A 26660-nucleotide genomic window follows, 5' to 3' on the forward strand; every position below is an offset into this window, starting at 1 on the left:
GAAAACATAATGTAAACAAAGCCAATCGAGGTCTAAACTCTCATAAATGGGCGTCGTTGATTGGCTGAGGGCATGGCTCAGTCCACTAACGAGCACTCGGATTGGCCGAAATTGGCCCGCGTGCACACCGTAAACATGCCATTAATAAAAAATGTAACGTTAGTTGAAACCATGGGAGTTCCGATGCGAGGCGAAACGTTAACTGAAAATCCGTTAACCGATGTCACTGTTGACCGAGGGACTACTATATTAAGCAGGGCGGGGGGAGTGTCCAGTCCCACCCGCTCCACATGACTACCACACCGCCATTTTCATCAGTGACGTAACTCGTGACGACGTAACCAGGCCAGCTGTCGGGCAGGTCACGTACACGACTCCTACGTCTACAAACGAGATTAATGGGACAAATACATCCAACGAAAAGCATTACAATAAGGTAGCCAATGCCAGCCAAGGACACGCGAAGTTACCCGCAGCGGGCTGGAGCACTCTTGGCAGCAGATTCGTGTCCCCTCCCTAAGGGTGACTGAGGGGAAGGAGGGTGCGATGCAGAGCGTGTCGGTCACAACCTCTGACCACCGACACAGGTGACTTTTCTCCTCCTCAGTGGTTGGGCGCCATCACCTCCATACTAGTTATCAGCTTTCTCATCCATGTTTTGACAGTGTCCCTGTGCAAAACTGAATGCCTCGCAAAAGTTCCATATCTCTCAAAGCTTGATTTGCCCGAGGAGGAACATTCTCCATCCTCCTTCAGTGGTAACGGCTAATCCCCCGAGTTATCCTCCTCCACCCTGGGGCTCTTTCCCTTTCCGGTATTTTTTCCTGCCCCATCCGAGGGGTAAAATGCAGGCAGTGCCTTCTCGGGGACCTCCCTAGAAGGCCCCCTCCTCCAACGTGAGACACAACAGGCTTCTGGCCATGTCAAAACCAGGCCGTCTATGTGCAGCTTTCCTTGGCCACTCCATGGTCAGATTCAGCCCAGGCTCTGTAGCTCAGAGACCTCCTCGCTGTCCTCAAGGTCTCCTTTGAAGACAAACGACTCTTCCACTGCTTCCTTGTCAGAGCTACTGGGCACTGGCTTGCATGCCCTCCTGCACAGCAAAGCTTCCCTTTTAATGTTCCCTTCTAATGGTCCTGGGCCCAAGGCCACTTCCCGCTGTGCCCACTGTCTCCGGGACCATCACTGGGTGAGGCAGGCATTGATGGCAATATGGTTTCCGACCATTTTTGTTTCCCCTAGTTCACTTGGGGAGGTGATTCCTCATGGCGCTGACGCAAAGTAGTGTCTGGACGCTGCCGGTTTTAGCGATCGGCTACCCCACGGCCCCACCGGGAAGTTTACGGGCCTTTAGCCTCGATTCACCCGGGGCACTCCGCTTCCCGGGGTGCTGTGTTTTGTGGGAGGGTGCTGTGCCGGTCCCTGGGCTGCTCCTTTTGAGCAGCCCCGCCGTTAGGGGCTTGCATCACCACCGCATCCTTCGGAACGCCGGGGACCTGCCTTGCGTTGCTGCAGCCATTATCGCTCACGGCTTTCACTTGGCGCCAAAATTCTGAAATCTCCACACTCTCTCCTCCCTGTCACGAGGAAAGGCGCCGGAGTGTGCACTCCTCATCCATTGTGTGCAAGTGCTCGAGGCACAAGCGTGGAGAGGTGCTGGTCACTGCCCTTTAAGCCATGCCGCACTCCTCGCACTCGTAGCCAAGTTATTGCTGTGGGGCACGGAAAGCATACCTGCAGATACAGTTAGCCCTCTTCTCATGGCTGCCGTGTCACAAGAACACGGCTCGAACCCCAGCCACTTAAACTAATCTCAGAACGAGCCTGCGTTCCACACCATCTTAAGGATCGTGCTTCTAGCCTCCCCCACAGATGTTGGCGCTCCTGATAGTGATGAAATGGTGGCAGCGTGGTCACGTGGGGGTAGCAGGGTTCCCACAAAGCACTGAGGGATTAATATTAAACATGTTCAGTAATTTAAAACGTTTCTGGAGTACCAGGCGCAGGATGGAGGTCAATGATTGCTAATTGGAGTGTATCAGTGGCCACCGTATGATCACAATAACCGATGCTGTGATCAAACTATTGGCTTTTATTTAAAGTGCAACACCGCAACATAATCCCAGTCTAACCCAGGATCCCGTGAAACCCGTCCGAACCACAGGTTTAAACCTGGTGTTAAACCCTGCCCACCGCAAGCCCTCACCTCAATCAGGACTTCATTTAACCTGGTCTTCAGTTAATCTGGCCTCAAACATTTGTCAGCTTCATCTTGAAACCCAGCCTCGTCCAATAAATACGATTTAAGCACAGTCTTAACCCCGGTCTAACATCAACATAGTTTTAAACCTGCTCTAACATGAACAAACATGCCCTTTCATCCGATCTCAATTGAACAGTCTTAAACCCGGTCTAAATTCAACAAACGTGGTTTTAAACCCAGTCTAAATTCAACAAACGTGGTCTTAAACCCCAGTCTAAATTCAACAAACATGATTATAAACCCGGTCTAAATTCAACAGTCTTAAACCCGGTCTAAATTCAACACTGTTTTAAACGTGGTCTAAATTCAACAAACACGGTCTTAAACCCCAGTCTAAATTCAACAAACATGGTCTTAAACCCGATCTAAATTCAATAAACATGGTCTTAAACCACATCCAGTATACACCCTCTTGCCATGGTTGTGGATACTACTGGTCACGTGCGCGGTCTGCTCGAGTCTAGCAGTGACCTGGAGGACACCAAGGGAGAACCCAAGTGCCGAATACTCATGTCACTGGCGAGCTCCAGTTGAGTTGAATCCGGCTTGAGTGACTGAGGGAGACGCAAGATGATCACTCAGCTCTTTCTCTCGTAGCTCACTGCTCAGCAGCTGCCTAAAACACAGGGCATCTCTGGGAGAACCAGGACAGGAGGCAGCCCTCGACCTTGGCCCGATCACCAATAACTGCACACACAGAAAGCAAATGCGGCTCTCCACTCAATTTAGCCGAATTCCAGCTCTGTTTAACATTTCAGGGTTTCGTGACTAATATCATCTATAATATAGGTTATCTGGGTTAGATCCCGTAAATATAAACACTTACGGGTTGACTGCCACGCAACGGACACTGCCTCTCTGTGGCAGAGCGGGCCGCAAGTTCAAGTCAAGTTGATTTTGTTTGACCCGGGCGAGATCTCAAGGAGACAGGGGGGTTAGAGAGAGTTCTCTTTTGCAAGAGCCACCTGGGTCACCAAAACGGTGTTGCCCCCTACTGTGTGTGGACCAGAGTGCCACATGAAGAAAAGGCTCTGCTTCCACAGGGCCACTCTCTAATTGTGAGGGGGGTCCACCCCCCCTGTAGCTCTGCGAGATTTCCAAAGAGAATCCTTTGTTTTAGCGATGATGCGAGGTCAAGAGTAGCACAATCCGGATTATACCGGGGTGTGTGCGAGTCTCGTACTCAAACGCTCGCAGATGCACGATCGGAGCCGTCTATGCCGGGACTGCATTCTCCTGTGGAGTGGCACTTCAATAAAAAGGCAGGTACGATTATCTATCGTGCCTTCTGGCAGTGCCGCTTGCCGCAGTGGGCCTTTGCGGCCATGCTCGGCACGAGGAGAGGCACAGAGTGACATTTCGATCGAGCCCCCTGTCTTCTGGAGGTAAGTGAGACGCGGGGCCTTGGGAGGGCCAGAGGGTGCAGGCACCCCCCTTGGTGCACCGCTCCGTGACGGGGAGACGCAGAAACAAAATCAAGCAAGGGCGGAGGTCACAGGGCATCCATGACGGAAGTCTGACGGTCGCTTGCCTGCAGTCCTGACATGTACAAAGACACACAGAGACACGCATACACACACACAAAGACAAATATCCCCCGTTTAGTCTGAACAGATTTTTGGAGCAAGTGCTGTTAGAGAGCACCTATAAAGGCTGGCACGGCACACACGGGGTGGATGGCCAGCACAATGCCCGACCGCCTTTGTCTCCTCAGTGGCGATGTTTACACACCGCACCAGGTACTCATTTGAGGCTGAGACGACCTAGGGAAGGCCCAGGACCGGTTCAGATAATCGTCACTGGTGTCGGCTGCGAACGTGATTCGAACTCGGGCCGCCGAGTTTATAATGCAACGCGCTAACCACTGCACCACTGCTCCCACACACAGCGTCGAACACACACATCGTACCAGTGTCACCGGAAACGGTGCTGACGATGTTGTGTCGCCATAGCTACCTGTGAAGTTGCCGTGGCTACGGGCAACGTCGCCGTGGATCTGGAGCCGCGACAGGTCCAGCTCCGCGTCGCTCAGGAGCCGCTCCGACACGCGACCTGCGACATCACTTCCTGTCACACAGCACCACTTTCTGTCATGTGACGCCACTTATTCTTATTATTACTGCTACGACGCTATTATTAGGAAAGATTTCAGGAGGATCCTGCCAAGTTTTCGCAGCAGGTGGCAATGTTGTTAAGTCCATTATATCTGGTTCATTTTTTTATTTTACTAGGTAAGGCAGCCAAATACTCTAAACGCATGTTTCTAAATGTGGAGGGAAAAACCGGAGGACACAAAGGAAAACCTACGTGGGGAGAAAACATGCAGATTCCAAATATACAGGTGTCAGGGTCGGGATAGAACCCGCGACCTCCTGTGTATCAGGCGAGGTAGTTAAAATCTTGCCACTGCGGCGCAGAACGAGGAGAGAACATACAAACTCGACACGCGCACTCACTCTTAAACTCTCACATACACACGAATATACACAGGTCCTCCATACAACAATTAAAACTGTTGGGGCAAGTGCTGTTAGCAAGCACCTATGAAGGCTGGCACAGTACACCAGGAAGTAGGTGGCCAGTACCACGCCTGGTACTCATTTGAGCCTCAGTCAACCCAGGGGAGGCCCAGGACCAGATCAGATAATCTTATTGGCCGTGAGAGGGAATAGAACGTGTGTCACCGGGTTGGTAGCACTGCACGCTAACCAATGCGCAACTGTTCCTCGCACAGGTAAACGCACATGGATAGACACACAATCACACTCACAGACTCACACTCACAGACTCACACTCAATCTGTACAACGGGGGGAGAACAAACTCCATGCAGAGAGGAAGCACCCTAGTCAGGAATTGAACCGAGGCACCGTTTGCTGAAGCACAAGTGTTACCCCTGCGCCGCCACCCTACCGCTTCCTGACCTATGATGTTACTTTTTCTGTCATGTGACGTGTCACCGCAGCTCACCGTGACAATCAGGGCCGGCCTGGGGAACTTGTGGTAACTCTGGCAGGAGTGTCGAGGTGGTGGGGGGCGCCTCCTCCAGCAGCAAAAGTGCTGACAGCTCCTCCTCCAGCTCCAAGTCGTCTGGGGGGAGGGGCACGGGGGGAGGGGAACAAGGGGGTGCATGGGGGGGGGGCAACACAGGGCCACAGAGGGAAACGGGGAGACAGGGAGATGTGGGAACACATGGAGACAAACAGGAAGAGTAGGTGTTAGTGTATGTAAAAGTAAAGGTGTGCGTGTATGTATGTATATGTGCGGGTGTACTTGTGTGGAGGAAGAGGCTCATGAAGGAGGCTACTGGGCAGTTGGAGGCAGTCGCCCTCCAGCAACATCAGAGAGCAGAGGAGCGACACTCCAGCAAAAACAGAGGGGGCCCAGCTGGTGCATCGGCCAGTCATCTCAGTCAGTCAACCCATTGGACCTGGGTCTGTCCCGTGACCTGTTAGTGAGCCTCCGACACCTCACGTGGCCTCAAAGTGCATCTGGCCTGGCACAGGCGCCATGGTGACGTCACTGTCACTTAGTGGCGAATGGCGGCTGTTGTTGTTATGCTTTTCTGTGTGTGTCTTTCTGTACATCTAGGTGTGTAATCGTGTAGGTGTGTGTGCGGTACCGGCCTTCATAGGTGCTCGCTACCAGCACTTGCCCCAACAGTCTGTTAAGGCTATACGGGGGATATTTGTCTCTGTTTATCTTTGTAAAAAAAGGCAGCCGGGCGTGGTGTTGGCCACCCACCCATTCGTGTGCCATCCCGGCCTTCATAGGTGCTCACTAACAACACTCACCATAACAGTTAGTTAAGGCTATACGGGGGTGTCTTTGTTGTGTGCAAACATGTCTGTGTGTGTGTGTGCGTGTTACCTGTTCCAGATATGTCTTGAGAAATCGCATGACTCACATCTTCCTGCTCCTCTTTGAGCTGCACACACAGACGTGCACGTACAATGACAAAGATCCCCCATATAGGCTGACGGGACTGTTGGGGCTAGTGTTGTTAGCAAGCACCTATGAAGGCCGAAACAGCACACGAGGGGGTGAGTTGCCAGCACCACGCCCGGCCGCCTTTGTGTCCCCAGTGGCGATGTTTACACATCGCACCAGGTACTCATTTGAGGCCGAGTCGACCTACGAGATACCCAGGACCGGTTCAGATTATAGTCACTGGTGTTGGCTGTAAGCGGGAATCAAATTCGGTATGCCAGGTTCGTAGCGCAGCGCGCTAACCACTAGACGACCGCTCCCCACTCATACAGACGTGCACATACAACAACAACTGCCATTCGCCACTAAGTGGCGGTGACGTCACCACCACGCTTGTGCCAGGCTATGTGCACGTTGAGGCAGGAGGTCATGGGGCAGACCCAGGTGCCACGGGTCGACTGACTGAGATGACTGGCTGATGCACCACCTGTGCCCCCTACTGTTCAACTTGCTGTGCTTTAGCCACCCGGCGCTCCGCGCGTTGGTGTCAGCATCGCTCCTCCCCCCTCTGTTGTTTTTGGAGGGCGACTGCATCCAACTGCCCAGTAGCGTCCTTCACGAGCCTCCTCCACAGAGGCCGATCTTGACACCGCTGGTACCAGTCATCGGCAAGTCCTCTCAGCTCCACATCCGCCTGTACCACATCACTCCATCTCTTCTCTAGCCCGTGCCCCGCCCGTTTACCCCCCTCTATCCGGCCGAACAAAAGCTGTTTAGGCATGCGGTGGCTGGGCATGCGGGCTACATGACCCAGCCAACGCAGCCCTTGCCTGCCGGAGGAGCTCACCGATGGGTGGTGGGAATCAGGCTTTAGATAGGAATCCGTGTAGGTGGCATTAATGTAGACAGTGTCCCAACGAGCCATCAGCCACCCACACAGTTTCCTATCTAAAGCCTGATTCCCACCACCATCCAGCCCAGAAGAATTCCCTCATCAAAACACTACACCATAGGGCCCATTGCATCTCCGATGAGCACCACCTATCCAGTGAACTGGAGCACGTACGCCAAGCCCTCAAGAGGAATGGATATTCAGATCGCACAGTCTGCAAACCTGTATCCCCAACCATCGGGAGAGAACCATCTGAGAACCCAATCAAAACCATCACCTGGCCATACATAGCAGGGGTTACCAAAAGGATTTCCAAAATCTTGAACAAACACAAGATCCAGGTTCGATTCAACACAGTACACAAAATCCGTGATTTGATCCCATCTGTGAAAGATGTGATTCCTGACATGCAATACCCTGGTGTCTACAAACTAAGTTGTGTCTGTGGTAGCAGTTACATTGGGGAAACGAAACGACATGTCTCGGACCGTGTTCGCGAACACAAGGCAGATTTGAAACAAGGCAGAACCAATACCTCTGCCATGGCTGATCACTGTTTGAACGTGGCTGGCTCACATGATATTGTCGTTTCCGAGGCCAAGGTACTCTGAAAACCTTCGGGCTACCATCAAAGATTTGTCCATGAAGCCATCCAGATTTATAAACACAGACAAAACTTCAACTGAGAAGATGGAATCAAATTCAGCAATCATTGGTAGGACGTGATCAACCAGGTAAAGTTTTAACTGCTTTTATGTTCCCTTCCTACCTGCCAATATTAGCAGACTCTCAAATTTCCGGGCCCTAGCCGAGCTCGGCCCACACCGAACTTACATTTACAAGCAAATTTCTCTCTCCTACTCGCTCTCTCCTGCTCGCTCCCACATTAACATTAGCTTCCCCGCCCATCTCTAAACCTTTATAAAAAGCCTGCCTCAGCAGATTCCCCTCTTTTTATTACACGCTTTCTATTAACTCACTGTTGTTGTTGTTGTATCCTCAAATCTTGTAACTCAATTTTAACCCTGTTCCCAATGTCGTATCGACTGCAAACTTGGTATACTTATGTCATACTGATGACAATACTATATTCTATAATAAATACATACATTTTTACATTCTTTTTTATATTTTATGATTCGGCTTGGGTATAATTGTCCACGCTCAACTATGTTGACTGTAAATCACCACGGTCCCTTACGTTGTGGCAAGCTTCGGGCCCACTTCCTGGAGTCGTGGAGTTCTGCCATTACTCGTACGGTACATTTCATTAAAGCGTGTTTTCAAAAAAGTTTCTTTAAACATTACTTATTCACTTGAAGACGGTTGCTTGTGTTGCGATAGAAACGTCATGATCTATTATTTTTTCTACCTACGTGACTTTACCGGAAGAACCAAAGAGTATATGTGAGCTCCTCACACAATCCAGCCTGGTTAAACCCAGGATGGATCGTAGGCAGGCCAGCCTAAATGTTTTTAACCAGCGAAGATGTTCCATTAGTGGCGTCCACGTAGCTTCCACAAAGCGTTACGCAACCGATGAAAATTCTAGATTTAAAGCTTTCGTGACTGCAAGGATCCATACTCTTTGGTTCTATTCAGTAAAGTCACATAGGTAAAAAATAAAACAAAAATCACGACGTTTCAGCCACAACACAAGCGGCCTTCATCAGGTGAAGAGACCAGACTGTCTCGAGGACAGCGCTGGAGTGAAACACAGCCACGCTCAGACCGCGACCTTTCAGCTGTGTGCGAGGAAACTAGGTGCCTTGACGAAGGAATTAGCATAAAAAATAGCATTTGATTGGCCGACTTGGCATGATGAACAGTGTAGAGGTGGTGTACAAGCGGGTGAACATGCCGGTTGGCGAGGGGGGGAGTTTACCTATTGATGGTGTGAAAAGGGAATTTTTAAGAGCAGCGAGAGTTTGGGGTACCACTACTTGAAAAATATACTGTACCATTGAAAATTAGTTTAATGTTTGGTTCGATTTAGAACATCTTTCCAATGGTTGCTTAATTTGAAACCATCTTCTCGGTTGAAATTGTGTCTGTGTTTGTAGATCTGAATTGCCTCGTGAACAAATCTCTGATAAAAACCCGTGGGTTTGCAAAGAACCTTGGTATCGGAGAAAATTATATCGTGATCACCCACAGTGTTGTAACAGTGATCAGCTACGGCAGAAGAATTCGTTCTGCCGTGTTTCAAATCTGATTTGTGCTCGCGAATTCGGTCAGAGACATGTTGCTTTGTCTCCCCGATATAGCAATCACCGCAGGTACAACTCAATTTGTAAACCCCAGGGTACTGTAAGTCAGGAATTACATCCTTCACGGATGGGATCAGATCACGAATTTTGTATACTGTATTGAACCGGACCTGGATCTTGTGTTTGGTTAGAATTTTGGAAATCTTTTTTAGTAACGCCTGCTATAAATGGTAGTGTGATGGTTTTGACCGGAGTATCAAGTGGTTGTTTCTGTATGGAGGGAGAAACAGCTTGGTGGATGGTACGGTCAGAGTATCCATTCCTTTTGAGGGCCAGGTGTACATGTTTTAATTCACTGATCAGGTGGTGTTGGTGCGAAATACAATGAGCCCTATGGTATAACGTTTTGATGAGAGAATTATTTTGGGCTGGGTGGTGGTGGGAATCAGGTTTCAAGTAGGAATCTGTGTGGGTGGGTTTCCTGTACACAGAATGCCCCAATGAGCCATCAGGTCTCCTCTCAAACAGAACATCTAAGAATGGTAGCTTGCCATCTTTCTCCACTTCCATGGTGAATTTGATGGCGGGATGTCTGGAATTGATGTGGTGTAGGAAAAGGTTCAGAGCTGGGAAGCCATGTGGCCAAATGACGAAAGTGTCATCCACATATCTCTTCCACAGGGAAGGTCTGAGGGTGGAAGTCTGGATGGCGTCTGATTCAAATTTCTCCATGAAAATATTGGCTATCACTGGTGACAAGGGGGATCCAATGGGGGTACCCTCATTTTGTTTGTAGAAGGAGCCATTCCAAGTAAAGTAGGTATTGGTGAGGCAGTGCCTAACCAGTGCAGGTGTATCGGGGTCTAGTCCATGTTGGACAAAATTTTCAATTATTTCAATGGTATCAGGTACTGGGACTTTGGTGAACAAAGAGACCACATCGAAGCTGACAAGGATATCGTCAGGGGACAGTACAACGTCTTTGACCATAGAGACCAATTGGGCTGAGTTAAGTACTGCTGAGGCGGTCTTGCCAGTGAAAGGCAGCAAGGTATCAGATACCTTCTTTTGAACAAAAGAATGAAGGGGGTGTGGGAGCGTGGCGGTGAGGTGTGGGAAGCTGTAAGCCCCAGGCTACTTTGGGCTCGCCTTCCCGTCAATCGGAGGCGAGGATTGGTGGTCGTGGTTACTTATGCCCCCACTAAAGACGAACATCCGTGGAGGGATGCAGGCAAAGCCGATGAGTCAGATGCCTTCTATGACCTCCTGTCACAGGTGCTGGCTAAAGTGGCCCCTCAGGATACAGTCATCTTGTTGGGTGACTTCAATGCCGAGTTGGTCATGATGCTGGCACCTGGTCTGGAGTGATTGGAGGGCATGGGCCAGATCAGCTTAATAACAACGGTAGGAGGCTGCTAGATTTTTGTGCAGCCCATGGACTTGTAATTACCAACACGCTGTTCCGGCATCGGCGCATCCCACAACATCATGGATGCATGCCAGGTCCAAGCAAGAACATCTGCTGGACTACATAGTGACGGACCAGCGGATGCGAGCCCATGTCCTTGACACCAGGAGCTACCGTGGAGCTGATCTGCCCTCGGACCATCGACTAGTCATCTGGAAGATGCGCCGCCCATTCTTCCGCTCCAGTGGTGGGTGTACACCCAGGACCCCATTACAACCAAAAGTGGTCTGGTCTCAGTTATCTGATGAAAGTTGCAAGCGAGAATTTCATCATCGCTTGCGGCTGGGATTGGCATCGTCCCCCACTCCTCCTGATGTCGAGGGTAAATGGGCGAGGTTTAGGACTGTGACTCATGCAGCTACAATGGCTGCTTTGGGTACGTGGTCCAGACCTCCCCAGAGACCCTGGCTGACAGAGGAGGTGTTCAGGATGGTTGAGAAAAAGCGACAGGCCCACTGTCATCGGCTACAGAATCCCACGTCAGAGAATGAGGAGGCTTACCGCAGCCTTCGCTCGGAGGTTCGGAGAGCCGTGAGGCGCTGCAAAGATGGGTGATGGTCGCGGGTTGCTGAGGAGATGGAGTCTGCCTCAGTGGCCCGCGATCACAAATTTCTATTTAACGCCATCAAAAAAGTAACCTGCATCGCCACACCTATTACCATCATTAGGGGAAAAAACGGTGATCCAATCTCCGACCCCCAGGAACAGGTTTGCAGATTTGCTGAGCATTTCTGTGAGGTCCTGGGGGAGGGAAAATCCCTCAGCCAGGAAAACATCGTGGCACAAATTGAGGATGACCTGCTGAGGCTGCAGTTCCTCAAATATTGGAAGAAGTCACCCCCTGTGAGTGGCTGGCTGAAGTACCATCTGTTGAGGAAGCACTGAAGGCGATCGTGAGTCTGAGACCAGGAAAGGCAGTGGGCAGAGATGATCTCCCAAGCGAAATGCTGAGGGAGGGTGGCGTTTGTGCACAGACTGCCCTATATAAAATCATAACAACAGTCTGGCCCACTGGACAGGTTCCGCAGGATTGGAAGGATGCCCTGGTGGTCCCCCGCTTTAAGAAGGGGGACCGCACAGACTGTAACAACTACAGGGGCATCTCACTCCTCAGTGTGCCGGGAAAGGTCCTGGCAAGGATTATTCAACATCGCCTCGCCAGGCAAGCTGAGGAGAGGCTTGCGGAGCCCCAATGCGGTTTCAGGAAAGGGCGGTCCTGCACAGATGCCATATTTTCTGTCCGTCTGCTGCACCAGAGGTGTAGGGAATTCCAACAAGACCTACATCTCTGTTTTAATCACCTGGTCAAGGCCTATGATACCATCAGTAGGCCTGGGCTCTGGGTTGTTCTTCGTGCTTTTGGAGTCCCTGCCCCTCTGCTCACGATCATTAAGGACCTTCATGATGGTGAGCGGGCCCGGGTAAAACTACGTGGCCGGGAGTCAGAGCCATTCCCTGTACACCTTGGGGTGCGACAGGGATGTCCTCTGGCTCCCACATTATTTAACATCTATTTTGACAACGTAGTTCGTGAAGCCTTCAATAGCTGTACCGGGGGAATCTCCATTTGGTACAGATATAATGGGAGGCTGATCGATGCCCGGGTGCGATCAAGGGATGGCTCCCTATTGCTCAACCACGTTATGTATGCCGATGATTTGGTAATAGTTGCTCATTCAGAGGAGGAGTTGGAGACGCTGCTGCTGAGACTGGAGCGTGCCACTAAAAAATGGGGCCTTACCATCAGCCCCACCAAAACTAAGCACCTGCCTGGGTATTTTGTACCATCGGACACTCCACCCCCATAACTCCCAATCGGTGATGGGGCAGTTGTGGAGAGAGTGGAGAGTTTCCCATACCTGGGCAGTGTGCTTATGACCGGCTCCAGTTGAACAGCAGAGGTCTCACTCCGAATCAGTCGAGCAGCAATATCTTTTCATCGGTTGCGTAACGCTGTGTGGAAGCTACGTGGTCTGTCGCTCCGCACTAAGCTTCAGGTCTTCTCAGCCACGGTCATTCCCTCCCTTCTCTACGCTTGCGAAACGTGGACCCACTTAATGGAGCATCTTCGCCGGTTGGAAACATTTAGGCTGGCCTGCCTACGATCCACCCTGGGTTTAACCAGGCTGGATTGTGTGAGGAGCTCACAAATCCTTGAAAGATCTGGGCAAGGTCCCATTGGTGAGCTCCTCCGGCAGGCATGGCTGCGTTGGCTGGGTCATGTAGCCCGCATGCCCAGCCACCGCATGCCGAAACAGCTTTTGTTCGGCCGGATCGAGGGGGCTAAACGGGCGCGGCACGGGCTAGAGAAGAGATGGAGTGATGTGGTACAGGAGGACGTGGAGCTGAGTGGACTTGCCGATGACTGGTACCAGCGTTGTCAAGATCGGCCTCTGTGGAGGAGGCTGGTGAAGGACGCTATTGGGCAGTTGGAGGCAGTCGCCCTCCAACAACAACGGAGGGCGGAGGAGCGACACTCACAACAACGAGCGGAGCGCCGGGTGGCTAAAGCACAGCAGGTTGGCACAGTAGGGGACACAGGTGGTGCACCAGCCAGTCATCTCAGTCAGTCGACCCGTGGCACCTGGGTCTGCCCCTGCCCGCAGGCGTTCGACACTTCACGTGGCCTCAAGGTGTACATGGCCTGGCACAAGTGTCGTGGTGACGTCATCGCCACTTAGTGGCGAATGGCGGTTGTTGTGTGTCAGTCCATGTGTGTGTGGCTCTATGTGCGTGTGTGAGTCAAAGTGTGTTTGTGTGCGAGTTTGTGTGTGTCAATCGATGTGTGTGTGTGTACGTCGATGAGTGTGTGAGGTCCATGCTTGTGTGAGTCTATGTGTGTGTGTGTGCGTCGATATGTGTGTGTGTAGATCGATGTGTGTGTCAGTCTATGTATGTGTGTGTGTAAGTCCATGCGTGTGTGTCTTAGTCGATCTGTGTGTGTAAATCCATATGTGTGTGTAGGGCGATGTGTGTGTGTAACTCCATGTGTGTGTGTCTAAAGTCAATGTCTGTGTGTGTAAGTCGATGTGTTTGGATGTATGTGGGTCGATGTCTGTGTGTGCGTGTAAGTCGATGTGTGTGTGTCTTTTTTGCCCGGGCAACGCCGGGTACTTCCCGCTAGTAAAAAAATATTCTGATTATATGTGGGTGAGTGAGCAGGTGATTGGGTGAGTGAGTGGGTGAGTGTGCCAGTGATCGAGCAACTGGGTGAGTGAGTGAGCAAAGTGGGTGAGTGAGTGGGCGAGTGAACGAGGGAGGGTCCTTGCCTGCTGGATCTCGTCCATCAGGGCGTCCACCGCATCCGTGTCAGGGCCCGACTGTAACACTTTGTGCAGAGCAACCTTGCCGGCCTGAAAAGCCTGGATTACCTGGAGACACGGGGACACACGGAGAAACAGAGGCAGACACGCGGACACACGAGGATGCAGGGGGAGACATGGGGATATGCACGAAAACGGGGAGCTATTGAGAGACAGGAATGGACGGGGACACACCAAGATGCGACACACAGGGACACGCGGACATGGGGAGGCACGGAGATACATGGGGACGTACAGAGATACGGGTCCATACGGTGAGACACGAGGACACATGGGCGAAAATGGAGACACAGACTTGCAGGAAGATACAAGTTGTTGTGATGATGTGTATATGGTGCGTGGCATGTGTTAGTGTTACATGTGTGTGTTTTGTTGCATGTGTAAAGACCCCGACACACATTGTGCCTTACTAGGAGCCTTTATCTGGACACAACCCTAGGCCCGGGCTCGTTTGTGATGCTTAAATTTCGTCCTCTCTCCGAAAGTCTCCTCCCCTTACGCCGTCTCCCGCTTTTATACTTCCCCAACCCCCTCTATGGTAACATTGCTTACCCTACTCCCCTCATCTTCCTCCAACCGTTGTCAACTGTCGCCTCTACAGTCAACCTTCGCTTCTCGTCTTTTACGTTTGAATCTCCCCTCTAATCTCTTTGAATCTCGTCTCCTGACCAATCATCTTTGAGGCCACCCTGCACCAATCGGAGGCCTTGGTTTATTTCCTGACTGTCCGTTCGCACATACGCTTGGGTCAGGTAAGTGGTCCGTTGCCTTGGTAATTACACGTGTGTGTGGTGTGTGTGGAGAGCAGTAGTATAGCGGTTAGCACGCTGCACTATGAACCCTGTGACCCGAGTTCGATTCCCGCTCATGGCCATAACCAGTGACTATTATCTGAACCGGTCCTGGACCTCCTCTCGGTTAGAGAGACCAAGGCTGGCGGGCATGGTGCTGGCCACCCACCCCCTCATGTGCTATCCCGGCCTTCATAAGTACTTACTAACAGCACTTGCCCCAAAAGTCTAAGGCTATAAGGGGGATCTTTGTGTTGTGCGTGTGTTGCAAGTGCGTGTGTGGTGTATGTGTGGTGTACATTCAACATCTCAGTCGACTCATGGCACCTGGGTCTGTCCCGTGACCTCCTGTCAGCAGGCGTTCGACACTTCACGCGGCCTTAACGTGCACATAGCCTGGCACAAGCGCCGTGGTGATGTCACCGGCACTTAGTGGCAAATGGCGGTTGTTGTTGTACATTTTACATCAGCCATATTTGCCGAAGTGCTTGTGCCAGGCTAGGTGCATGTATAGTGGGCACAAGTGGACACACTACACATGTACCATGGCATCGGTGTGTGCCGCGTGCACGCTCTCCAGGAGATGCTCCAGGGACTCCTGCTGCTGCTCCACGCGCTCGAGCTGCTGCTGCACACGCTTACATGCACGGAGGCAACGCAGTGCCTACACAAAGACAAAGATACCACATTTTGCCTTAACACAATTTTGGGGTAAATGCTGTTAGCGAGCACCTATGAAGGCCGGCACGGTACGCAAGGGGGTGGGTAGCCAGCACCACGCTCGGCTGCCTTAGTCACTTGAGTGGCGATGTTTACACACCGCACCAGGTACTACACGACAACAACAACCACCATTCACCAATAAGTGGCAGTGACATCACCACGGTGCTTGTGCCAGGCTATGTGCACGTTGAGGCCACATGAAGTGTGGAACGTCCGCTGGCAAGAGGTCACGGGGCAGACCCAGGTGTCACGGGTCGACTGACTGAGATGAGTGGCCGATGCACCACCTGTGCCCACTACCGTGCCAACTTGCTGTGCTTTAGCCACCCCGAGCTCCGCTCGTTGTTGTGAGCGTCGCTCCTCTGCTCTCCATTGTTGCTGGAGGGCGACTGCCTCCAACTGCCCAGTAGCGTTCTTCACGAGCCTCCTCCACAGAGGCCAATCTTGACATCAATGGTACCAGTCATTGGCATGGCTACACAGCTCTACGTCCTCCTGTACCACATAATTCCATCTCTTATCTAGCCCGTGCTGCGCCCGTTTAACCCCCTCTATCTGGCCAAACAAAAGCTGTTTAGGCATGCGGTGGCTGGGCATGCGGGCTACATGACCCAGCCAATGCAGCTTTGCCTGCCGGAGGAGGTCACCGATGGGACTTTGTCCAGATCTTTCAAGGATTTGTGAGCTCCTCACACAATCCAGCTTGGTTAAACCCAGGATGGATCGTAGTCAGGTTAGCATTTTTCAAACCAGTGCAAATGTTCCTTTAAAGGGCTCCAAGTATAGAGAAGGGAGGTCATAACTGTGGCCGAGAAACTCCTGGAGTTTCGTATGGCGTGATAGACCAAGTAGCTTCCACACACTGTCATGAAGCTGTTTAAAAAATGATGCCGCTCAAATTATTCGGAATGAGACCTCCACTGCCAAACCGGAGTATGTCACCAGCACACTGCTCAGGTAGAGGAATTGCAGCCTCTCCTTTCCTTCAAAGTTATACTTCGAACATTCCACACGGCTAATCGTTTCCTATCATTTCTGGCTCTGTCAAATGGGGTTCAGCTAGGAGATGTCTGAGGTGCCGTTTTTCCTGGAGCCTCCGGCACAAGGTTACATAGGATTTTTCTTTGTATTTTTCTGAATGATGCTGAATGAATGAAAGTGAATAAATGACAGAGCGAATAACAGTGAGTGAATGTACCTGGCGCTTGCTTCCCTCCCGCACGTGGGCCCTAGCTTCCTCCTTCAGCCTGTGGAGAAACAGCGACTCAACCGCAGCCACCACAACAACCACCAAAACAATTACTAAACCACGATAACCTTTGATCCGTGTGTATGTGTGTACACACCGTGTGTGTAGTGTGTATATGCGCGTGCCTGGGAGTCAAGCCATTCCCTGTTCACCTTGGGGTGCGACAAGGATGTCCTATGGCCCCTACACTATTTAACATATTTTTTGACCACGTAGTTCATGAAGCCTTTCATGGATGTACCAGAGGCATTTCTATCTGGTACAGCAGATACAATGATCGATGCCCAGGTGTGGTCAGGAGATGGCTCACTATTGGTCAACCATGTTATGTATGCCAATGATCTGGTAATTGCTGCTCACACAGAGGAGTTGTAGACTACTGCTGAACTTGAAGCATGCTAAACAAAACTAAGCACCAGCCTGGGTATTTTATGTCATCAAATTCTCCATCTTCTCAACTCCCCATGTGTGATGGGGCAGTTGTGGAAAGAGTGAAGTTTTCTTACCTTGGCAGAGTGTCTACGATGAGTTCTGGTTTGGCTGCAGGTCTCCAAATCAGACGAGCAGCCTTATCTTTTCATCAGCTCCATACGAAGCTCCGATAATTTTCGGCCACAGTTATGGACATCTGCACTGGTTTGAAACATTCAGGCTGGCTTGTGTACAATCCATCCTGGGTTTACAAATCCTTGAAAGATCTCGACAGTCCCGTCAGTGAGCTGCTCAAGTCAGGCGAGGTGAAGGACGCTACAAGGCAGTTGGACGCAGTCGCCTTTCAGCAACAACGGAGGGCAGAGAAGCGACGCTCATGACAATGAGCGGAGCGCTGGGCAGATAAAACACAGCGAGTCGGAATAGTAGGGAGCACAGGTGGTGCATCGGCTATTCATCTCAGTCAATCAACCCATAGCACCTGGGTCTGTCCCGTGACCTTCTGCCAGCGGGCATTCGACACTTCATGGGGCCTTAAAGTGCACATAGCCTCGAACAAGCGTCGTAGTGACTTCACCGCCACTTAGTGGTGAATGGCGGTTGTTTATGTTGTGTGTACGTGTGTGTGCATGTACGCACGTGTGTACGCACGTGTGTATGCATGTGTGTACGAGCACACACACGTGTGCAAGCACGTGTGTATGTACACACGTGTATGTGTGGACAGCGATAGTGTAGCGGTTTGCGTGCTTCGCTACAAACCTGCCGACCTAGGTTCGATTCCTCCTCATGGCTAACAGTGATGATTATCTGAACCAGTCCTGGGCTTCCCCTAGGTCGACTCAGCCTCAAATGAGTACCTGGTGCGATGTTTAAACATCGCCACTAGGGAGACAAAGGAGGCCAGGCGTGATGTTTGCTGCCCACCCCGTCGTGTGCTGTGATCTTTGTACGTGTACACGTGTTAGTGTGTACTCGGAAAAAACAACCCCCTATGTCCTCGTGGTGCCGGACGGCAACGCTGTGGTGGACAGTGCTGTGGGGGCAGGGCCAATTTAGATTGACCATTCCTCTCATGGCGTTTGTAACCACCACAGCGGCCAAATGGGTGCTCTGAATGGGTGAGAGGAGCTGGTAACCCCTCCACCTTCAATTAATCAGCACAAAACCACGTATAAAATTAATAAGCTTGTGCCGGAGGCAGGAGTTTGAATCTTTACCCTCGGGGGTCCTCCAGAAACAACTAAAAAGCACTAAGGGTGGCGACGTGGAATGTTCGAATGCTCACTGCGGAGGAGAGGCTGCAACTCCTCTGTTGGGAGCAGGACCGGTACCGCCTGGATCTCTGTGGTATTCAGGAGGTCCGGTGGACCGGCTCTGGCTCCTGCCACCATGAGGGGTGGACAGTCCTCTACTCGGGGCAGGAGACTGCCAAACAACAGGGAGTGGTTCTTCTTCTGAACAAAAGAATGAAGGGGGCTTTGGAGTGTGGCGGTGAGGTGTCGGAAACGGTAAGCCCCAAACTACTTTGGGCTCGCCTTCTCATTAACCGGAGGCAAGGAGTGGTGGTCGTGGTGGTCGTGGTTACTTATGCCTCCACCAAAGACGAACATCCGTGGAGGGATGCAGGCAAGGCCGATGATTCAGATGGCTTCTATGACCTCCTGTCACAGGTGCTAACTAAACTGGGTCATCCTGTTGGGCGACTTCAATGCCCGAGTTGGTCATGATGCTGGCACCTGGTCTGGAGTGATTGGAAGGCATGGGCCAGATCAGCTCAATAACAATGGTAGGAGGCTGCTAGATTTTTGTCCAGCCCATAGGCTTGTAATAACCACCACGCTGTTCCGGCATCGGCGCATACACACAACATCATGGATGCATGCCGGGTCCAAACAAGAACATTAGCTGGACTACGTAGTGACGGAACAGCGGATGCGGGCCTATGTCCTTGACACCAGGACATACCGTGGAGCTGATCTGCTCACTGGCCATCGACTTATCATCTGTAAGATGCGCCTGCCATTCTTCCACTCCGGTGGTGGGTGTAAACCCAAGACCCCATTCAAACCCAAGGTGGCCTGGTCTCAACTAGCTGATGTAAGTTGCAAGCGAAAATTTAATCATTGCTTGCGGCTGGGGTTGGCATCGTCCCCCACTCCTCCAGATGTCGAGGGGAAATGGGCGAGGTTTAGGACTGTGGCTCATGCAGCTGCAATGGCTGCTTTGGGTACACGGTCCAGACCTCCCCAGATACCCTGGCTGAGAGAGGAGGTGTTCAGGCTGGTTGCGAAAAAGTGACAGGCCCACTCTCATCGTCTATGGCATCTCACGTCAGAATGAGGAGGCATACCGCAGTCTTCGCTCGGAGGTTCTAAGAGCTGTGAGGCGCTGCAAGGATGGGTGGTGGTCGCAGGTTGCTGAGGAGATGGAGTCTGCCTCAATGGCCCACGATCACAAATCACTATTTAACTCCATCAAAAAAGTAACCTGCAGCACCACACCTATTACCATCATTAGGGGAAAAAAACGGTGATCCAATCTCCGACCCCCAGATTTGCTGAGCATTTCTGTGAAGTCCTGGGGGAGGGGAAATCCCTCGGCATGGAAAACATCATGGGACAAAGTGGAGCTAACACTGCTGAGGCTGCGGTGTCTCAAATATTGGAAGTCACCCACTGTGAGTGGCTGGCTGAGGTGCCATCTGTTGAGGAAATACTAAAAGCAAACTGGAGTCTGAGACGAGGAAAGGCACTTGGCAGAGATGATCTCCCAAGCGAAATGCTGAGGGTGGCGTTTGTGCAGACTGCCCTACAAGACATCATAACAGTCTGGACCACTGGACAGGTTCCACAGGATTGGAAGGATACCCTGGTGGTCCCCCTCTTTAAGAAGGGGGACCGCACAGACTAACAACTATAGAGGCATTTCACTCCTCAGTGTGCCGGGAAAGATCCTGGCAAGGATTATTCAACATCGCCTTGCCAGGCACGCTGAGGAGAGGCTTGCGGAGCCCCAAAGCAGTTTCAGGAAAGGGCGGTCCTGCACAGATGCCATATTTTCTGTCCGTCTGCTACAGAAGAGGTGTAGGGAATTCCAATAAGACCTACAGCTCTGCTTTATTGACCTGGTCAAGGCCTATGATACCATCAGTAGGCCTGGGCTCTGGGGTATTCTTCGTGCTTTTCGAGTCCCTGACCCTCTGCTCGATCATTAAGGACCTTCATGATGGTGAGCGGGCCCAGATAAAACTACGTGGCCGGGAGTCGGAGCCATTCGACGTACACCTTGAGGTGCGGCAGGGATGTCCTCTGGCTCCCACATTATTTAACATCTATTTTGACCACATAGTTCGTGAAGCCGTTGATGGCTATACCGGAGGAATTTCCATCTGGTACAGATACAATGTCCGGGTGCGGTCAAGGCATGGCTCCCTATTGGTCAACCCCATTATGTATGCCCATGATCTAGTAATTGCCGCTCACTCAGAGGAGAAGTTGGAGGCGCTGCTGAACCTGAAGCGTGCCACTAAGAGGTGGGGCCTTACCATCAGCCCAACCAAAACTAGCACCTGCCTGGGTTTTTTGTATCATCGGACACTCCACCATCCCCACAACTCCCGATTAGTGATGGGGCAGTTGTGGAGAGAGTGGAGAGTTTCCCATACCTGGGCAGTGTGCTCATGACCAGTTCCGGTTTAACAGCAGAGGTCTCACTCCGAATCAGTCGAGCGGCATTATCCTTTCATCGGTTGTGTAACGCTGCGTGGAAGCTACCTGGTCTGTTGCTCCACACGAAGCTTCCGGTCTTCTCGGCCACGGTCATTCCCACCCTTCTCTACGCTTGCAAAACATGGACCCCCCCCTAATGGAACATCTTTGCCGGTGAGAAACATTTAGGCTGGCCTGCCTACGATCCATCCTGGGTTTAACCGAGCTGGATTGTGTGAGCTCACAAATCCGTGAAAGATCTGGACAAAGTCCCATCGGTGAGCTCCTCCGGCAGGCAAGGCTGCATTGGGTCATATAGCCCGCATGCCCAGTCACCGCATGCCTAAACAGCTTTTGTTCGGCCGGATAGAGGGGGCTAAACGAGTGCGGCACGGGCGAGAGAAGAGATGGAGTGATGTGGTACAGAGGATTTGGAGCTAGTACTTGCGGTGTCAAGATCGGCCTCTGTGGAGAAGGCTCCTGAAGGACACTACTGGGCAGTTGGAGGTAGTCGCTCTCCAACAACAACGGAGGGGGGAGGAGCGACGCTGACACCAACGAGCAGAGCGCCGGGTGGCTAAAGCACAGCAGGTTGGCACAGTAGGGGGCACAGGTGGTGCATCAACCAGTCATCTCAGTCAGTCGACCCGTGGCACCTAGGTCTGCCCCAGGACCTCCTGCCTCAACGTGCACATAGCTGGCACAAGCATCGTGGTGACGTCACTGCCACTTAGTGGCGAATGGCGGTTGTTGTTGTTGTACTCACGTGTGCGCCCTCTGTCTCTGAGCGTGAGCCCGTGCTCCCAGCAGCCCCTGCGCCATTTCCAGCTTCATGACGCCGACGTCCACAGGAGACAGCGGCGGTGCGTGCACCGCACCTGGCGCCGCAAACTTTACCACCTACACCACAGCCACAACAACCAAAACAACTGCAACCATCACAAACGCACACGCTTACACAAGCACAACAATCACAACCACATCAATCACGACCGCCACAACAGCCACCACACCTGTACCTCTCCAGGTGAAGTGATGAGGCTTTGCTCGCCTGAATATGGTTGATGGTGAGCGTGCTGATTGAGTGGCAAGTGTAATAAGTAGTGAGTGTGCAAAGTGCGTGGTTACTATGGTGAGCTGTGTGGGCAGCTGTGTGGTGAGGAGTTCCTGACCTCCACGCCATCAATGGTGAGTGTGGTGAGCTGCTGCCGTTGCTGCAGGACTCGAAGAGCCATGCACAGCGTCGCCTCATTCGGCCAGACGGCCGCCTCAACCATGGCGCTCAACCGCACAGCGACCGCAGCAGCGTGGGGCCGGCCAGCCCGCCAAGCCAGCACCGCACTCACCGCCTCCTGCAACCACGCGCACAGCCACGCTCGTTATAACACAACCACACTTGTCATAACATAACCACACTCGCAATCAAACTCATAACCACGCTCGCCATAACAATCACACTCACAACTGCGCTCGTCATAACACAACCACTCACAACCACACTTGTCATAACACAACCAATCAACTGCGCTCATAAACACTCGTCATAATACAACCACACGCACAACCACGCTCGTCATCACACCCAAAACCACTCAACTGCGCTCATAAGCACTCATCATAATACAACCACACTCACAACCACGCTCATAACCGCGTTCGCCATAACACACCGCATTCACAACCAAATCATGGGACCTCCTTTGCCAGTACCAAAATATGAGAATAGGTTTTCCCCTTTTTTCTGGCAACAAAACAGGTGTTAAGATGTTAAAACACCAAACTGAAACCTGTTACAAGGAATCATGTCTGCACTATTCTCTCCCGGGACCTCAAGTGGGAATTGAACATCAGCTCCCTCACCAAGAAAGCTCAACAGAGGATGTACTTTCTACGGCAGCTGAAGAAATTCAACCTGCCAAAGACAATGATGGTGCAATTCTATACAGCGATCATTGAATCCATCCTCACCTCCTCCATAACCGTCTGGTACGCTGCTGCCACTGCCAAGGACAAGAGCAGACTGCAGCGTATCATCCACACTGCTGAGAAGGTAATTGCCTGCAATCTACCAACCCTCGAGGACCTGCACACGACAAGGTCCATGAGACGAGCGAGGAAGATTATGGCCGATTTCTCCCACCCTGGACACTCTCTGTTTCAGCTACTCCCCTCCGGCAGAAGGCTTCGGTCCATCAGGACCAAAACCTCACGCCATAAAAACAGTTTCTTCCCATCTGCTGCTGGCCTGTTAAACAAGGCCAAGGGCTAACACTGTTTTTAACATTTGATCTACATAACGACACCTTACCGATATTAACTATGTTACCCTATTTGTATTTTTTATTTTTAAATTATATCTTAAAGCTATTTTATATTCGATATTTATTTAATTTTATATACTTCATCCCCTTGGTGTTAGACTTTTAACCCTTATTATAGTAAGGCTTGTTTAAAACTTATTTAAGATGTTATATTCCTATATGTTGAATGTATGCACCATCCTGCCAAAGTAAATTCCCTGTCGGTGTGAACTTACATGGCGAATAAAACCCTTTATGATTCTGATGCTGATTAACCACAATGCTTGTGGTCAGAATGCAAAAAAAAACACTGATAATAAATGCATTGTCTTTGAAACTAATTGGTCCACACCAGAGACCGCTTTCTTTTGAGCTTAGTCTCAAAACGGTGTTAGACCAGAGGACGCCAAAAGGCGCACGTCTGACCACAAGCATTGTGGTTAATGCAGACATGATTCCTTGTAAAAGGTTTCAGTTTGGTGTTTTAACATCTTAACACCTGTTTTGTTGCCAGAAAAAAAGGGGAAAAGCTATTCTCACTCACAACCAAATAACTGCGCTCATAAAAACTCGTCATAATACAACCATATTCAAACCACACTCGTCATAACACACTCAAAACCACTCAACTGCGCTCATAAACTCGTCACAATACAACCGCGCTCACAACCGCGTTCATTATAACACAACCACTCACAACCACTCAACTGCGCTCAAACACACTCGTCATAATACCACCACACTCACAACCAGAACAACCAGACTCAACACCACACCTGGTAACACACATCGTGATGCATGACATCACACTGCAACTGCACCGAGGTTACCACGACAGTTACCTCGACGACGCTGGGCAGAATAAGGCACTCGTCGGGTGCGATTACGTCACCACGGCCACCTAGCAACGAGTCACGCGCCCATCTCAGCGGAGTGAGGGCGAGGCGCCCCGCCCCCCACAACCAGCCATGCCCCGCGCCCCCCCCCATCTCCGACTCACGTACCAGTGCCCCCTCCCTGCACACCGCACACGCCACATAGTGTGTACACCACACACACCACAAAGAGTATGTATACAGCCGACATAACGCAGTGTGAACTAAACTAAACTTTTATTTTACAAGGTAGGGCCCACTGTGCTATGTAGCTCTTTTCCAGAAGCGACCTGTTGTCTGCAAATGACTGCTAAAAAAATGGAATATCACGTGGAAATTTATAGCAACCCACTGGCCGTGATGTGATCTCTATGTCATTCAAATGCCAGTCCTGCTAAGTTACACGCAAACTCACAGGAACCAAACCTAACGACCGTGTGATTACAGGTGAACTCATAAGAACCAATGATGAGGACGTGCGAGGTGCCGAATGATTACCGGTCCAAATGCAAGAGGTCATTGTCCTTGGGAACAGACTGCATGATTACACGACATATACACAACACGCAGAGTATGTACAAAGATCAAAAGATCCCCCATATAGCCTTAACAGACTGTAGGGGCAAGTGCTGTTAGCGAGCACCTATGAAGGCCGGAACGGTACACGAGGGGGTGGGTGGCCAGCACCACGCCCGACCGCCTTTGTCTCCCTAGTGGCGATATTTACACACCACCCCAGGTACTCATTTGAGGCTGAGTCGACCTAGGGGAGGCCCGGGACCGGTTCAGATAATCGTCACTGGTGTTGACCGTGAGCGGGAATCGAACCCGGGTCGCCAGGTTCATAGCGCAGCGTGCTAACCGCTACACTATCGCTCCCCACAGAGTATGTACAGCGCACACACACACGTGTATAGTGTGTACAGCACACACAACAGTGTGTACAGCTCAAACACAACACACATAAGGGTGTATACCTACACCACCACCTTAAAAACCTCCACCATCATCACTATCCCCATCACCACCACCTCTCACCACCATCACCATCCCCACCACCACCACATCTCGCCGCCGTTTTCCGGCCGCTCACCGCATCATCTCACGCAGCACGGTGGCGAGGCCGAGGGGCGGCCGCGGGTCGGCGTAGCGATGCTGCAGCCGTGCCAGCGACAGCGCCGCGTCGCCGCTCGCCCGCGCCTCACCCACCATGCGCTCGCGCCAGAACCTCAGCCGTCCGTCCCAGTCGGCCGGGTTCACGGCGCGCGCCGCCTTGAATGCCGCAAACAGCACTCGGCGCCGCTCCTCATCCGGCCACGGCGTCACTGCCACCGCTGCCTCATCACTGTCGCAAGCTGGCGAGCTCACCGGTAGGCCGACTGGCGAGTGGACTGCTGGTGGTTTGGCCGGGGAGCTTACTACAATGCGAGCCAAGTGGACGGGTGAGCGAGCCGAGTGGACGGGTGAGTCAGCCGTGTGGCAGGCTGGTGGGCTGATCGGTGAGCTTGGTGGTGAGCGGACCGGTGAGCCAGCTGGATCGTACATTTTATCTGGACCGATCATTCGGTCCAGAAGCGATGTTCTGTCCAGAACAGATGATCTGTGTAGATCGGGTGAATTGTTCTGAACCAGACACTCTATCCGCAGGAGACGCTATGTGGGATCTGGAGTCTGCAGTTGTGCGCTGGTGTCATCACCTCACATCACCTACATCACCACGCACATCACAGAAATTAACATCACTAGCAACATCACAACACTCACATACCTGCAACATCAGCAATGATACCAACATCATCAGCACATACATCAACCTCCACCGACATCACCAACCACATCACTTACATTAACAGCAAAATCAACACCGTGACTGCAAAAACATTATCATTGTCATTACCATAACCTGGAAAATCACCATCATCACCTGCAACACACCTCAACATCACCATCAACATCAACATTAAAATCACCATCCCCTTCATTACAATCCCTTACACCACCATCACCAACAACAATCGCCATTCGCCACTAGGTGGCGGTGACATCACCACGACGCTTGTGCCAGGCTAGGTGCACGTTGAGGCCATGTGAAGTGTCGAACGCCCGCTGGCAGGTCACGGGGTAGAAACAGGTGCCACGGGTCGACTGAGACGACTGGCTGATGCACCACCTGTGCCCCCTACTGTGCCAACGTTCTGTGCTTTAGCCACCCGGCGCTCCACTCGTTGGTGTCAGCGTCGCTCCTCCCCCCTTCGTTGTTGTTGGAGAGTGACTGCCTCCAATTGCCCAGTAGTGTCCTTCAGGAGCCTTCTCCACAGAGGCCGATCTTGAGACCACAGGTACTAGCTCCACATCCTCCTGTACCACATCACTCCATCTCTTCTCTAGCCCGTGCTGCGCCCGTTTAGCCCCCTCGATCCAGCCAAACAAAAGCTGTTTAGGAATGCGGTGACTTGGCATGCGGGCTACATGGCCCAGCCAACGCAGCCTTGCCT

At 51.7% G+C, this 26660-nt stretch overlaps 1 protein-coding gene across 4 annotated transcripts in view; it reads right to left on the reverse strand.

Annotated features, from left to right (window-relative positions):
• Nucleotides 1-2077: 2077 nt before the first annotated feature.
• Nucleotides 2078-26660, reverse strand: part of LOC116944702 (charged multivesicular body protein 7) — a 31941-nt gene continuing 7358 nt past the window's right edge. For 3 of the 4 annotated variants that reach the window (XM_032958492.2, XM_076068383.1, XM_076068382.1), the window contains 11 exons: nucleotides 25259-25872; nucleotides 24133-24307; nucleotides 22163-22342; nucleotides 21757-21890; nucleotides 16798-16846; nucleotides 15421-15540; nucleotides 14032-14133; nucleotides 6133-6190; nucleotides 5233-5352; nucleotides 4220-4330; nucleotides 2078-3802 (listed from right to left, as the gene is read on the reverse strand). In XM_032958492.2, the coding sequence (XP_032814383.1) occupies nucleotides 3756-3802; nucleotides 4220-4330; nucleotides 5233-5352; nucleotides 6133-6190; nucleotides 14032-14133; nucleotides 15421-15540; nucleotides 16798-16846; nucleotides 21757-21890; nucleotides 22163-22342; nucleotides 24133-24307; nucleotides 25259-25728 (1566 nt within the window). In that variant the 5' untranslated portion in view covers nucleotides 25729-25872 and the 3' untranslated portion in view covers nucleotides 2078-3755. The remainder of the gene's footprint in view (nucleotides 3803-4219; nucleotides 4331-5232; nucleotides 5353-6132; nucleotides 6191-14031; nucleotides 14134-15420; nucleotides 15541-16797; nucleotides 16847-21756; nucleotides 21891-22162; nucleotides 22343-24132; nucleotides 24308-25258; nucleotides 25873-26660) is intronic. The other variant, XM_032958495.2, reaches the window with a different exon arrangement.

Source organism: Petromyzon marinus, chromosome 21 (assembly GCF_048934315.1).
Source record: "Petromyzon marinus isolate PM22_M1 ecotype Great Lakes invasive population chromosome 21, UKy_Petmar_22M1.pri1.0, whole genome shotgun sequence".
In the NCBI taxonomy this organism is placed as follows: domain Eukaryota; kingdom Metazoa; phylum Chordata; class Hyperoartia; order Petromyzontiformes; family Petromyzontidae; genus Petromyzon; species Petromyzon marinus.